The sequence below is a fragment of the Poecilia reticulata genome, linkage group LG6 (assembly GCF_000633615.1).
Source record: "Poecilia reticulata strain Guanapo linkage group LG6, Guppy_female_1.0+MT, whole genome shotgun sequence".
Classification (NCBI taxonomy): domain Eukaryota; kingdom Metazoa; phylum Chordata; class Actinopteri; order Cyprinodontiformes; family Poeciliidae; genus Poecilia; species Poecilia reticulata.
The window spans coordinates 429,818-445,960 of record NC_024336.1 but is presented as its reverse complement, the minus strand read 5'-3'; the positions used below and the strand labels follow the sequence as shown (position 1 = coordinate 445,960).

Sequence of the window (16,143 nt, the reverse complement as noted above, 5' to 3'; positions counted from 1 at the left end):
TGCAAATTATACAGATCTTTGTCCGGCTTATCCTGGAGCTTGTGAACAGTAACTTCAGGAAGAAGACAAGACTGGGAAGAGATATAGAAATTATGGAGGAGGAAATGAAGGAGCTAATGGAGGGAGAACACCAGGGACAAATGAGCAGCATGTTTGGTTGGAGTGGCTGATGATCCGATGGAGCTGGAGCTAACTTRATAGGTGTAGGAAAACAAGCACTGATCGGTTCACCAGCATTTTTTTTCCAACTGTAGACCAGCCCTGCAAAAGTTTGTGCTGTTACTGAAGAGGAATGATGACTGGAGGGCCAGTTAAACAGCTGTGGCACCAGCAGCTGGTTTAGACAGCTAACACAACAGTTGAGGGGWACGGAGTAAGACTGAGGCACCAGGAGCCTGTTCAGATGGTGGTCAAGAACCTGACCCAGTCACTCAGATTAATTCTTATTTTACGTGCAATCTAATTAATTTTATTCAACATAATTATTTCCAATGCAGTCATATTACAACTCCCTCTAAATCTGGGATGTTTACTTTTCCATTTTTCACTTGTTGGAACAGATATAACATTTTCTACTATAAGCTAAATGGCTAAATTAGTTCTAAATCATCTACTTACTCTTTAAATATTCTTGTGCTTTACTCCTATGAAAGCCATTATTCACTTGTGGCCCTTTGGATTTGGATTTTTTTTTCTTTCTTTTCAGAAAGAAGYTTTACTTTACACTGCTAACACCTACATATGGAGAAAGTTAAAAGAATAGAAAATACCTCTAGCTGTTGCCACAATGTTGTCATAACACGGATTTAGATGACGCAGCTGTCCTACCTCAAGCTCACACTGYTGGAGTTTTAGGTCCTCCCGTTATTYGTRCATTTGTGACACCTTTGGCAGGAGGCACAAGTAGCATTTTGTTTCATGAAAACCGACGGTTTGTCTTTATGATTGGAAGTTTTACTTTTCAGAGTCGGACCCACTTCATGGAAATCAAATGTGGTGCAATTTCTCCACTTTCCTCCAGTTTTTAGATAACATCACTATCTCACTAACACCCMGCTCCCAGGAGCCCCAGTGCGGCAATTTTCCTTTCAAACAGCTCGAGAGAAACAGCAGGACAAAAGTTCTGCAGTACCAACACACTGCAGCATCCAGACTGAGGCAAAGATGAGCAGGGAAAAAAGTATGCTAATGCATTTACACACAGACATWCACACTCAGTGTGATATAACGGTGCACTCATTACTTTAAATCACATGAATTAATGTCACCAACATCATGGGGATTACAGACTTTWCTGCTATATCTCTGTGTGTTACATGTGTTTGCTGATCCTCAGGGTCCTGCTGCTGCTCCTTTGCAGAACATCAATAAAAAGAGAAGCTCAGTGCTGAAGGTCTCTCTGTCAGTCAGGCAGTCAGTCAGTCAGGCTTACTTATCAGGCAGTGGTTGCAGTGAAAGTCACATCTCTGCAAAACCTCCTACATCTCCCCCCACCCACATCGGCAAACCGACTTGCTGTTTTTATTTAGCAAACAAAATTACCAACATTAGTCACACATCTGCAAAATGTCCTTACTTTGACAGAAGTTTAGAAAACTAAGATGTAATTGTTTTTTTCAACAGGTTTCAAACTAGATAAAGCTAATAAGAAAGAGATTGTAAGTTATTATGATTACCATATTATGTGTGGTTTATTGCAGCGTTGAAATTTTACAACGTCCAGATGAACGACTCAAYTTAGGTTATTGTAAATACATAATCTGCACRAAACTATCAAGCAACTCACCGTCTGCTCRGCTTTTCAAGCTCCAGAGAGAGGCAGCRAAGATAAATCATTCCTGTTCTTCATCTGCATTTTTCACCTAAGTACCTGCTATATGGAAAAGGGTTTTGGCTTAAAATAAATCTCGACTCTGAAAGAGCTAGAATTTCCCTGAAAGGGAAAAAGTGTAAAAGCCACAGGAGCTTGCTCTTCTTTGTAAAGTAGGAATCTATAGTTGGATTTGAAATTGAGTCCAGTTCATCCGCCACTGATTATTGCCTCCTCCGCTTCATCACTCAGCTTCCTGGGACAGCCAGAGCTCTCCGTCCAGCGTGCAACCTCCCAGCTGACTGAGGAGAAGAGAGGAGATAGAGAGAAAGAGAGGAGAGAGAGAGAGTAAACAGGGGATAGACAAGCCACACAGCTCTGCTGCTGCTGCTGCTTCTGTGTGTGTGTGTATGTGTGCGTGCATGTGTGTGTGTTTGCGCATACGCACAAAGTTCTCCACAGTATTTCCCAACAAATACAATGTTTTGCTCCTTATCGTTCCCGAAGCCTGGGCCTCATAAGAAGTGTTGCTTTTAGATCAGGTTTAGGACTAAGTTTTAGAAAGCTTCTATGCTATTTTAACTCCACCTGGTTTTCAAAATAATTCCTAATCTAATGTTTTCTATCATGAAATATTTCTTTATACTAAAGATGAGTTATCATCAACATCATCATCATAATCATTTCTTTGAACATTTAATGACCTTAAATGTTCAAAGAAATTTKTAAAGAATGACCTTTAGGTCATTCTTTACCTAAAGGTAATGACCTAAAAGTTTTCACTTGGAGTTTGACTCATAATTTATGTTCTATATGGAATAAATATGATCATCTCTGTTTAACTTAAACCTTCTATCTCCAGTATGAGTATATTAATGGGAACCAGACAGCGACACAAAAGATGACCAGTAGATCGGATTCTCACACAGAAAATAAATGACTTAATGTTAAGACCAGGATAAAGCGTGGTTATTTTTGATTAAAAAATTGCATAGATTTTTTGACCTACAAAGGTTCTGACTTTTGTATTTGGTTGTTTCTGGTATGCTCATAAATCTGACRTACAATCAACATTTACAAACAAYAGYGTTGACAACAAAGTTGCTTCTCCCACTGAGAGCTAATTCTCTGTAAAACTGTGTTCAAGTTTTGCTAAAAGCAGATAGACTAGCAGCGAATCTATTCAAGACTAAAATAGCATCTCAATGCTAAACATGCAGCAGCAGCAATGCTAATGCTAACAGCCACAGTTCACATTTCTTAGACGTTCCATGAATGATCAGGAGTTCCTGAAACACTTGAACACTGAATGGGTAGCAACACTTTGCACCACTCGGATGCTTAAATAACCTAAATAAAAGATTAAAAACATGAAATATCTTTGCTGTTGAGCTCATGTGTCTATTCAATAATTTAGCAACAAAAAGGGACATTGAATTAGAAATGTTGCTTATTTTGATAATATTTTGATTAAATGTGATTGTGATTAATTAATTATTTACAGACCCTGCAATTTCTATGGAGTCCCACCACTCCTTAAACTGGAGATACAGGACTTTTACCTGACAACGCCTATACTTATCATGGTGGGAAACAGGACACAGTAAAACTGACCTGTACAGGCAGTTAGTACAGGTTAAATTCCTGTTTCCATCAATCCATCCATCCATTTTCTATACCTATGAGAAAATGAGAGTTCACATTGGACAGGTCGTAAGTCCAACACCGGGCATTGGGCAACCTAGAGACTCAAAAGATAGACAAAAAAAAACATGCACACACTCGCACTTAAAGGCAACTCAAGAGGCCAGTAAACAAAACCTGTATGTTTTTGGGTGGGGAGAGAAAGCTCCAGAACCTGAAACCAACCAGTAGATGCACAGGTAGAATATGCTCACCCTAAGCAGAAAGAGSTGKTAGCACTTTTGCTAAGGTAAGACTTGGACGATTTCCTGCCCTTAGTCTTTCCTCAGCAAACACAACAAAGTGTTACCTCTGCAGATTCCATCTTGTCCTGCAGCTGTTCTTACACTGTGTGTGTGTGCGTGTGTGTGTGTCCTATTTTTAGCTATCGGGGTACAGATGTCCTTGGATTGGCTGGAAAAAAGGTTCTGGGCCATTGCCAAACAGGTAAATGCAGGACRAAAGCACTCATGAGCACTTTGTGGGATGTTTGATCAATTGAATGATKCTGACTGTTAGTTGTCTCTTTTCTTTTTTAAGCACCTTCCATTGCTCATATTCATATTTATTAGGGCTGCATCGATAAATTGGCCAGCCAATAAATCAACCTTGATTTCCTTAATTTTGGGGGATTGATGATCGGCTGATGCTTACATATTAAGCCRATCTTATCCATTGATCTTATTTACCTCAGCAAAGGTCTAAACTCAWCCACTGTTCTCTTCTGCTCTGTTGTGAGAGGTTTGACTGACACACTGACCTACCAGGTCATGTCCAAATGTTCCCACTGTTATCAACTCAACGAATTTCTTGCTAGATTTAGTGACATTTCAAACWGAAAAATCAGTACCAGCCATAATTGGAATCGGCAGGTTAAGCCTTTTAAAGATCAGTAATTGGCCAGAAAACTGCAGTCAGTGCACTCCTAACACACCTCACACTACCATTGAATCTTCCTTATTTTATTGTGTTTCTTGGTGCATCATCCTCAATCTGTCAGAGAAAAAGTTAAAAATTGAGATTGTTATTCTATAAACATAAAAAACATCATCATACAGACTGCTTGTTGCACAATGTAGAACTAAACATATCTGTGCTTAGTGACACAACAATGATTCTATTCCATTTCCAACATTTCCAAAAATCACTTTTTAAAAAGACAGTTTTTTCAAGCTGTTGTTTTGGTTGCCAAGTATATAATCTGTAATAAATATATGTACTCAACGAAACTGAAACTAAATATCTGGTGAGCGACAGCAGCCAGCTCACAGACCCCCAGCAGACCCCTATATGTTTTACTTTTATTTTCTTGTTGGTTTATTTGCTTTRTGTTTTGCTATTCACTGATCAATACTGTTTGGGCAACAAAAAWGGAAAATGGAAGCCAATCATGGAACAAGATGTTAAGTTATATTTGATCTCGGTGCCTTAGGATAATATGAAATAGAAGATACCATATGTTTGAAATCATTAGCTTGACTGGCTTCTGGTTTGCAGTGTTGTTGTTCATCAACCTCCAAACTGAAACTTTTAATATTGTTTTTTTGGGGGGGGGTTTTGTATTTCAAATAATTTCATTTCATTGTCACTCATTCTGCCCATGCCGTGGATCCTGGCCAAGTGATTCTCTTTTTTCAAGTTATATTTAACATCAAAATGCCCAGATTCTCAAAACATGAAGATAATCAAGTTTTGTCTTTTGTAAAACAAGTCAACAGAAAATACCTTTACTTCCTCTCTCCCTCAAACTATCCCCTCCAAGTCATAAATATAGGACTGACAGCTGTGTGGAKTGCGATAATCTTGAAATGATTTAAATCTGTAGCTTTTTGTCTTGATCACTTTTCTTTGTGTGTGTTTCTTCTAGCCCAGTGACACAGATGTAAGTAATCAGGTTCTATTATCATTATTTTTACTACGCTCATCAAGTTCCAGTGACTTTCATTCTTTTGATTCTTTTGATTCTTTTGCTTTCAGTGCTCAAATGTTGAGGGGGTGTGTCCTCTGAGCTGTGAAAGTGATGTAAGTACATAACTTTACCTTTTTATATGATTCTCTTCACAAACGTTCTTCCCTTTGATTTTAACAACAAATAACTACAAGCATTAGTTTTGCTCATATTTTATCAGGACCTGAGTTGCTACCTAGTTGACAACAATGGCTTCATCTTGCTGTCCAAAGAGAGGAATGACGTAAGTTTCACCGGCAATTCTGCTCTTGTTGTAACTCTGATGTAACTTTAAGAAAATACCACAGTTGTGCAATAAAAGATAAGTTATGTTTTATTTACAATTAAACCATGAAAGCAGATAAAAAAGAAGAAAGATCTGGTGCCTATCTGTGTGGAATCCTTAATTCTACAGCTACAAAATCAAAATTAATCTTATATATAAATGTGGTCATAATGGAGTTAAAACACTATGATGTTCTTCTTTAATAAAACATTGATTCTAGATACTTTATTAGCTTTAGGTATTTCTTTCACTTTAGCTGTAGACATCTTGTCTCATGTAGTAATTTAAAGACAACCGGTTTGTGTTCGTTAAAATAGTTTGAGAAAGTAGCACAACAAAATGGCAGCTCAACCACAAACAATGAGATGTTTACTCTGATCCATTGAGTAACTAATGCAATAAATCACTCAAAGAAAACCAATATCTCATTTGAATCTAGATAAGAAMTTCTTTACACTCATCAAATTTCATCAATTTCATTTTAAGCACCTAAACACTAATATCAGTTTTGATTAATTTCAAACAAAGTTCCAAAACACCAATCACTTTTATGCTGGACACTTTTGGAAAGCTATAATTACATCAAAACCCAATTGTAATCAGAAATTGGATTTNTGTTTGAAATCATTAGCTTGACTGGCTTCTGGTTTGCAGTGTTGTTGTTCATCAACCTCCAAACTGAAACTTTTAATATTGTTTTTTTGGGGGGGGGTTTTGTATTTCAAATAATTTCATTTCATTGTCACTCATTCTGCCCATGCCGTGGATCCTGGCCAAGTGATTCTCTTTTTTCAAGTTATATTTAACATCAAAATGCCCAGATTCTCAAAACATGAAGATAATCAAGTTTTGTCTTTTGTAAAACAAGTCAACAGAAAATACCTTTACTTCCTCTCTCCCTCAAACTATCCCCTCCAAGTCATAAATATAGGACTGACAGCTGTGTGGAKTGCGATAATCTTGAAATGATTTAAATCTGTAGCTTTTTGTCTTGATCACTTTTCTTTGTGTGTGTTTCTTCTAGCCCAGTGACACAGATGTAAGTAATCAGGTTCTATTATCATTATTTTTACTACGCTCATCAAGTTCCAGTGACTTTCATTCTTTTGATTCTTTTGATTCTTTTGCTTTCAGTGCTCAAATGTTGAGGGGGTGTGTCCTCTGAGCTGTGAAAGTGATGTAAGTACATAACTTTACCTTTTTATATGATTCTCTTCACAAACGTTCTTCCCTTTGATTTTAACAACAAATAACTACAAGCATTAGTTTTGCTCATATTTTATCAGGACCTGAGTTGCTACCTAGTTGACAACAATGGCTTCATCTTGCTGTCCAAAGAGAGGAATGACGTAAGTTTCACCGGCAATTCTGCTCTTGTTGTAACTCTGATGTAACTTTAAGAAAATACCACAGTTGTGCAATAAAAGATAAGTTATGTTTTATTTACAATTAAACCATGAAAGCAGATAAAAAAGAAGAAAGATCTGGTGCCTATCTGTGTGGAATCCTTAATTCTACAGCTACAAAATCAAAATTAATCTTATATATAAATGTGGTCATAATGGAGTTAAAACACTATGATGTTCTTCTTTAATAAAACATTGATTCTAGATACTTTATTAGCTTTAGGTATTTCTTTCACTTTAGCTGTAGACATCTTGTCTCATGTAGTAATTTAAAGACAACCGSTTTGTGTTCGTTAAAATAGTTTGAGAAAGTAGCACAACAAAATGGCAGCTCAACCACAAACAATGAGATGTTTACTCTGATCCATTGAGTAACTAATGCAATAAATCACTCAAAGAAAACCAATATCTCATTTGAATCTAGATAAGAAMTTCTTTACACTCATCAAATTTCATCAATTTCATTTTAAGCACCTAAACACTAATATCAGTTTTGATTAATTTCAAACAAAGTTCCAAAACACCAATCACTTTTATGCTGGACACTTTTGGAAAGCTATAATTACATCAAAACCCAATTGTAATCAGAAATTGGATTTMTTTATCTCTGGAAGAAGAGATTAAGAAGCCTCTGCTCCCAGATGTTTCTTAATCTAAAGCTTTGGAAGCAAATATAAAATCACACATACTTCTTTGTGCAATATTGACAAATTACTGTCATCAATATGCTTTTTTTTTGTTTGTTTTTTTCTCAGTAGGTATTTCAAAGTGTCTTAGTATCTTTCTCATTTGCAATGTCACTGACCACGCCAACAAACAGAAGCCCAACGAGATAWGACAAAGCATTTAAAGTAACATAATGATTATTATTAATATTGTAATTTTCCAAGYAAGTGGGAATGGCATCAATGTGGATCTAATACATCTATGTAGTTACTGCCATTCAGATGATTTCTCAAAGCAATTATCTAAACAACAAATAGTTTTTTGAAAATTTTTGAGAATTTTGCAATGAATGTCAATATGTCTTCCAATAAAAAGMAACATGCTGATAAAAATGTTACATTTTACCAAACTCTCCCATTGGTTTAAGTAGTTTCTGGTTTAACCTAACATAAGAATAAAGTCAGAAATGCATCAGTTTCATCTGCAATGCTCAGTACTCCTGTATTGTATTTCAAAGATCTGCATTAAGCAAATGGTACATATTGATGAAATACTTTTTAAATATATTTTTGCTCATGGTGGTGAGAAAAGTGTTTTTGAAATTTATTTAAGTTTTATTTATTTTTGAACCAATAGGTCCAGGCTACTTGGAATCCCAAAGATGCATCTTTTATTATTCAGATTTAGTGTCAGAGTTGTGTAACTCATCTTCATCTCTGTTATTTTGGATGAAAAGGGATTTCAGGGTTTTGTGACTCTTTGGATCATTTTATGGTCTTATCAAAAACATCTGGATGGCTCATGGGATTTAAAGGCAGATTAGGATTTAACCCACGTGTTTATGCTGCATTAAGGAGATTACAGCAGCTGTTGCACCTGCAAGCATCATCTGACCTTGGTAGAGCGTTAAGGAGAGGTGCCAGTTYGCAGAAGGTCTGATGGTTTTTATCCATGAGGGGAAAATTCATCCAACCTGCTGATCAAAAAACTGTAAAATGTTGTGTGTCAGATGAGACTGAGCAGGTATAGAAACTACTGGACTGATAGTAAAATTATGCAGTATATATACACACACAGCTGCTTGGGGCTWTCATAAAGGACAGGTGTATTTGCTCTTTTGGTCTTTCAGGATTTAATTAGAATCTGCAAATTGTGCATTTCTTTTATGCAAAAAAACAGCACAGCTTGTTTTTAGACTTATTAAATTATGTCAGTAGGCTCTTTAAGTGGCTGATTAGGGCAGGATTTGTAAAATCTTAAGTTCCACAGGAGTTTGTGTAGAAGTGTGATATACTCAAGACAGAAACGGATTAGGAATCTGATGTCCACATTACGACTGCCTGTGAGATTGGATTAACGACTAAGAGTCATAGCACGAGGGTTAATCCTAAACCCTCCAARTTGCTATAAATATACTTWTTCACCATATTCACACACATCCGGCAGGTCGGCTGTACTTTACAAAACAGATAAATGATTCTACTTAAACCTTTTTTTTTAACCAAAAGGTTTAATTGGTAAGGTTTAGACTTACGAACTGGTGTTCAAATGTAGAAAATATAACTACCCAGAAATAGTCAGATCTAAAGTGACCTACAGAAAAAGCTCATTTTTCATTTTCATGTTGACTGTATTCCCAGTGGCGTTACTAAGCAGATATGACAAAGTGCTGCTTTGACGTGTTTGCTGAGCTCTGAGTTTTGCAGGCAGGTGTGGAAACACTAAGAATCTACCATTGCGTAAGGTTAGGCCTTTAGAATATTGCTGGGTACGACAAAGACTTTTACAGAAGAGAAATTACATCACCACTAATAAGAATAAACAAGAGCAGAGAAAATTGTAGGAAGCATGGCAACCCAGCAAAACACAAAAAAGGCAAAAAATGTTAACTATTGTATCCAAATACCTGTGATTCATCCTCTAGAAACTAGAAAACTGAAGAAATKAAATATTCTTCTATATAAAAATAGATTAGACAAGTTTAATCTGAAATGTCTTTTCAGAGAACTAACATCAACATTCATATGGTGTTTAAAATTTCCTCCTTGAACCGTTAATGACAATGCTAATTGTTTATAAGTGCTACAGCTTATTGCTGAATGAACAGGGAAAAGGATCAACATGATTAGCAGAGCTTTTAGCTTCTTCTGTTAGCATTGCCACAGCGTTTAGCTTACCATTAGTACTGAGATAACGTACATGATGTCACACATTTCTAAGGACTGTTTGTGTTGCCTGTGCCAGGGGCGCGGTATAGGGGGGAAAAGTGATGACAATTCTAGGGGCCCTGACCAACAGGGGGCCCTCCACAATTTCAGAGTTTTGCGCGATGTGAACGTCTTTTTTTTTTAACCCCCTAAGGTGCAGGGCGGTCGGGAAACGTATCGATGGGGAAAAGGCAGACTGACATAAACCTTTTAAAACAACGGAAACAATTTCTGCATTCTGATTATTGAAATTTATAAGTGCTGTGTTGTTCTATAATCCCCGTTTCATACCAGACCACTTACAGCATCGGTGTTAACGGCATAAAATGAACGCTCTCTATCGTGGTATCACCCATGGAGGGATTTCTTTATTTCTTTATTTAAATGGGTTCATTTTTCAGAGGGATACACAGTGAGGGTATCGTGATTTTAGCTACCAGTAGCAGGAGAACGGAGCTGCGCCAAGAAGCTAACAAACACTGAATAGAAGAAGAGCTGCCATCGATACAGTTGCAGCCAAGCATGGTTTAATGTTACACAATACAGTTTTACCAAGTTGCTCAAACTCTAAACTGGTATTGTTGTGCATTTAAGGTGTAAAGTTTACCTTCGACCAAACGCCCCCCAAAGGCATCCCAGCGCCCCCTTTTGTAAAAATGTCCGCCAGCGCCCCCTGCCGTCCTCTGAACGCCCCCTGGGGGGCGGTACCGCCCACGTTGAGAACCGCTAATTTAGACAAAAACTTGTTTTTAATAACTTTTTCCAAGAAGAAAACTACACAAAACAGGCATTCTGCAAATTGTCCTGCTATTGATAATACTATCTTTAACAGCCTGATTACATATTAAGGCTCTGAAGAGGCTAAATAATGCAAAGAGCCAAAATAAAACCTCTCAACATTGCCAAAAAATTCAAGTATAAATCTTAACATTCAAAGGCAAATACAGGTTCCATTACAATAAACAATCCAGAGTTACTGAATGATAACTTCCTGTTAGCATGGCGGCTAGCTGATTACTGCTAGTTCTGAGTGGCTGTTTCTGACTGAGCGGAGTAATTATGCAGAACAGGGAGGAAATTGATTATTTTTTTGGAGATTCTGTCTCATGTTAGGACAGCGAAAGTTTTAATACGTATGTAAAATTTATTTTTTTTAAGTTAGATGCTGCAGCTTTAAGCAAAGGTTCGGTGTGAGAGTCACTACCAGGTGGTAGTGACTCTCACTACCACCTGGTAGTGAGAGTCAGCTGCTCTCGCAGTTCAACAGCTGCGAGAGCAGCTGTTGAACTGCTCTCGTGGTTCAACAGCGATAACAGAACCAGCGTCTTACATCGCAGCTCGAAGACTTAAATAATTTTGCGGGTTATTTGTTTAGCTTTCTGACCGTCATGCTAATCCGGGTGAGTGTTTGTAGCTTGTGCGCTGCTTTACCTGCTATCTGATCCTCCATATGTCTTTTTTACTGCAGTGAGCCTCGATGTAGCCAAACTCCGTCAAGTATGGCATTGTTTTTATGTCGTATTAGCTTCGTTGTGTTGATGCATTTTGACGTGCTTCAATTTTCCKCCGCAACACGCAAACGTCCCCATTCACTCAGTGTGTTATAGTTCCACATCGCTTAGGATTTGTTGCTGCRCGTTTGCGCAGCGTGAAGGAAAGAGGAGACCAGCTGCACAGGCAGGCTGCAAAATGAGATGCAGGTGATCGGTATCGGCAACAAGAACCAATGATCGCCGATCACCAATCATACACTTTTTCAATTGGCCCGATTATGATCGATGACCGATCGATCGGCACACCTCTAATTTTTTAACATTGTGACAGAATTCWGTCGGAAGAGCAGTTCAGTGTGACTACATGAAGCACCTGTTTGCTAGATGTTAACATTAATTTAAATAGAACTGTGCTATATGTCAATGTTATGGGAGTATAATAAAACACAATGTTCTTTGCAGGTTGGTCGTTTCTTTGGGGAGGTGGATGGGTCCGTCATGGCTTCACTCATCAAAATGGGAATGTTTAAAAAGTAGGACTTCATCAGACACCMTTCAGCTGAGCAGTTCTGTCTGCTGCCAACCTAAACCCAACCTGGATGTTTATTTGCAGAGTGTCTCTGTTTGACTACCAGGCTATGTGCAAGAACAGCCACCATCATGCCAGCAGTGCTCGACCTTTGCTTAGCGTAAGTCTCTCAGCACACTGAGCAACTTTTGACAGCATACATCAGAAAGAATCACAGGAAATCATTTATTATAATTGTTATTATTAATGTGTGTAGTTCAATATATYTTTTTCCTTTGAAATCTTCCAAATACCTTCCTCCTGTTTAGCCGTTCTACATGATTTTGGCTTTGATGAGATGGCTCTTCTCCAACGCTTTGATGTAAGTATCTGTAATGGAGGATCTGTGATTATTGTGGATCTGATTTCCATTATTCAAACATTGGTACCAAAGAAAGTTTCAACTGTTGGTACCAACAGTTTCAACAGATAAGTAAATTAGACTAGACTGGTCCCAACCCAGCATTTTAATGTTTACATTCAGTGTTTCCTTGGTAAATCAAACTACTGTTTTTTTCTAAGGTGTGTGTTTGTTTTATCCTTTAGGTTTGTGCTGGACTTCAACTTCTGTGGTCTCTGGCACTCTGACTATTTTGTAGATGGTAAGATGAAGTTAACATGATCATCAATCTCAGTTATTGTATCTTTTAAGCTCTCCCAAACACAGTTAACAAAGAAAAAGTCTGAATGAAGTATTTCAAATAAAAATGTTTGTACTCACCCAAAAATGCCAAGATGTACATGAGAACTCTGTGAAGTCAGTTTGGTCAGAAAGTGTTATAAAACTGATTGCAATGGATGTTGCACCAAACATCCATTTTTTCAGTTTAAGATGAGTTTATTTCACAAAATGTCCCATAATGCCAGGTAATCGGAGAATCTCCATGCAAGACATTTTTTTCTGATGTTTGCAGTGCGAGCTGGAACTTTGAGGCACAGTCTTCTGCCGTGTTTCGGAAGCAGGGATAGTTTTTTTGTTTTGAAGTAAAGGCATAGTTATATTAAGACTTTGAGCAGAGTTATGCTTGTTTGCGCACATATTGGAAACCAGTTTGACCTGGATTTATCATAAAATAAAGCAACTGGTGTATAGCTGTTGTGGTGGGATGGATGARACACTTAAGGTAAGATTTCACATCTTTTAAGATGTGAAATMTTACCTTAAGTGTCTCAGATCCATTTCTCCTAGATCTGCTATGTTCTGMTTGTCTCCAAATTTACTTTWGTTGCTGTTATTTCAACTTTGAGTTTCATGTCCTTTCTGTATTTTACTCTATATCTGGTCTGGCAGTCTTAATGTTTTCTTTCTGATATAGCTGGTTCAGTTTTTCAGTGGTAAATCAAACCCAGCCTCCTGTAAAGCTGCTGGTCAAGATTTTGCTGTGACTAACTGCATATCTTCTCTTTGACCCTCCAGCCTTTAAATCCAGCTCATAACTCATCTCAGATGTGCTTCTCTCCWAGATAAAGCTACTAAGAGAGCTACGACTGCCATTAATGTCTTATTTTTAACTTATACGCACTACTCCTGAATTAGAGGTCCTATTTCTTTTTTATGTGTGTGCTGTGTATTCTCAAACCACCCATCGGTGGTTTGAGAATACACAAAGTTACTAACAACGAYCAGGAGTGAATGCAGAAAGTCAATGACTCAATGCAATCCGCTGGATTTCTTAAAACAGAAAAAAAAATACCAATGTTTTAATAATTTTAACCTGAATGCACTGCACGGTAACTAGACTCAATTGGAATGTATGTATGATAGAAATGATTTTATTTTGAATTTGAAACAATAGCTGTGATCATCTAGAGCTGCTTTATGCTCTAACAAGCAAAAGCAGCTGTTTAGAGCATAAAGAAGCTATAAAACATTTGGAGGAGTCTGCATCCAAATGCAGACTCAGTGAAWCCAATCATGTGACCGCGTGTATTTTGCCAACTATATGAAGGATTAGATTAGTTTTAATTCGTTCTGACACTCTTTATGATGATTKKTGTACTTTCTTTGTTTGTATTGGATTTATTGAYGTTTGTGTAGTTAAGTCATTTTAACCTTGTTTTGTAAACATGCAGTGAATAAATCAATCTTCAATCAGTTTTTTACAGAGTTAAGAATTAATATAAAGAGTTAAGAATATATAAACACGTTTTCACTGAGTCTCTTTTATGTGTATACTTGACATTTTGAAATCACATTTCTGACTGTCAGCTTATTGCGTTCCTTCGCAATAAGTTCTGCGAGGGAACGCAAAGCTTATTGAGCGGTAACGCAATAACGCCTGCAACATTTTCTTTTGCAAGGGAACGCAAAATATCACCCCCCCACACACACACATCACCTAGGGGGCTCTGTAAGATATGGACCAGACAGAGTGAGCAGCTGTTGTCTTGCTGCAGTAGAGTCAGGTTCATATGTTGGTCCTGGAGTCATTTCAATAGGGATTGTTCATAGTGACAGGTGCTGCTTCATTAGTTCTTTTGTCCAGAAACCCAAATCAATCTGAAACTGTGATAATCATGATGTCTGGAGATGTGATATTTTTGCTCTGTTTCGTCATATGACAGCTTTATCTCTCATTTTCAAATGCAACACTGTTTCATTTTCATCATCCCATCATCATCATCATCATCATCATCATCACTTTCAACACCATCCTCTCACTCTGTGTGGTCACTACCATTCTCCATGCATTCAGCCAAAGCCGGCTATCACACATGTGAGTACAACATGCCTGAGTGTGTGGTGGTATTAGGACAACTACTGAGAAAATCCTGTTATAAATTTATCTCATCTGAACTGATCAGGAATGTAAACTTTTGCATTTTGTGTTTTTGTATTTTCAGCTCATAAGCAAAAGAAAGTGGATGCGCTGCAGCCCTGTGACACTGCATACCCCGGCTTTATGTATGACTCATCGGTCAGGGAGGCCAACAGTCTCATCAAGTGTGGACGCTGTCAGAAGTACGGATGTTAACACGCGCGCGCACACACACACACACACACACACACACACACACACAATCACACCCCTTAAACTTTCCACTAACTTCCTGTTTTTAGGACCTATTTCTTTATTCAGATCATTTTTATCAGGGATCAGGTTGTGCTAACAATTTTTTGGAATCAGTCTTATTAGCCAAGCACAGGGTCACATGTACAATCAAGAAATTATTTATATAGATCCCGTCTGACGCCATGAAGTAGACTGAAAGATCTCAGGAAGTAACACGTCTTGCCCTGATCTAGTGACATTTAAGAATAAATGAAAAACAAAATAACTGACATCTATAAGTCTGGAAAGCCATTCTAAATATTTGGGACTTCAGTGCACAACAGTGGTGAAGCTTCCCAGCAGTGTCTGGCTGAGCAAAATGGCTCCAAGCAAAATGGCTCCAAGAATCCAAGAACAAACCTACAATTAAGTCACAAATTATCGTAGAACGTAATATGGAGTTATGGTATGAGAGCCTTCAGATTTTATGCATGCAGCTGTTGATGCAGTTAAACACCTGCATCGATAGCAGGGGTTGTTGTGGAATTGTGGTAGTTCACAATTCAGGATTTTTTTTTTAAGTGCCAGCTCTGCAGCACATCGCCATCTTCACGTGATTTATGACTGGCAATAAAGAGCTCAGAGGCAGTTCAGCTTTGTGAGTTTATTGCAGAAATGCTTTTTGAAAGGAGCTAAATGCTTTTATTGATACACCTTGCAAGTGCAGATGTTTAATGGTATYATTGTCTTTCAATGGTCAAAACCAAASAGTTTTGAAGGGAAATCCACTGAATTGTGAGTTAAGAATTAAATTGGTCCAGGCTTAACTCACAATAATTTGATGGGACATCATGGGACAATAATCAACTTTTRATTTTTTTTACTCATCTCCGTTCAAATATTTCTAAGAGACATATTTTCAATAAGATTATGTTTAACTCATCTATGGTTTATTAAACCATAAAAAACTCATAATCAATCACAATCACTTAAAAAAATGCTTAAAAATTAAACATCTCATCATTTTTTTCCCCTTAACATCACCGAATTGTAAGTGGTCCGGTATGAAACGGGTGCGATAGA

General features: G+C 37.5%; 1 protein-coding gene across 1 annotated transcript in view; it reads left to right on the top strand.

Annotated features, from left to right (window-relative positions):
• LOC103465652 (voltage-dependent calcium channel subunit alpha-2/delta-4-like) overlaps nt 1-16,143 on the top strand; it is a 60,050-nt gene that overhangs the window by 42,491 nt on the left and 1,416 nt on the right. The window contains 10 exon segments of the mRNA XM_017305137.1: nt 3,879-3,940; nt 5,361-5,375; nt 5,471-5,515; nt 5,623-5,685; nt 11,962-12,032; nt 12,113-12,188; nt 12,337-12,389; nt 12,614-12,669; nt 14,764-14,784; nt 14,912-15,029. Coding sequence (XP_017160626.1) covers nt 3,879-3,940; nt 5,361-5,375; nt 5,471-5,515; nt 5,623-5,685; nt 11,962-12,032; nt 12,113-12,188; nt 12,337-12,389; nt 12,614-12,669; nt 14,764-14,784; nt 14,912-15,029 — 580 coding nt within the window.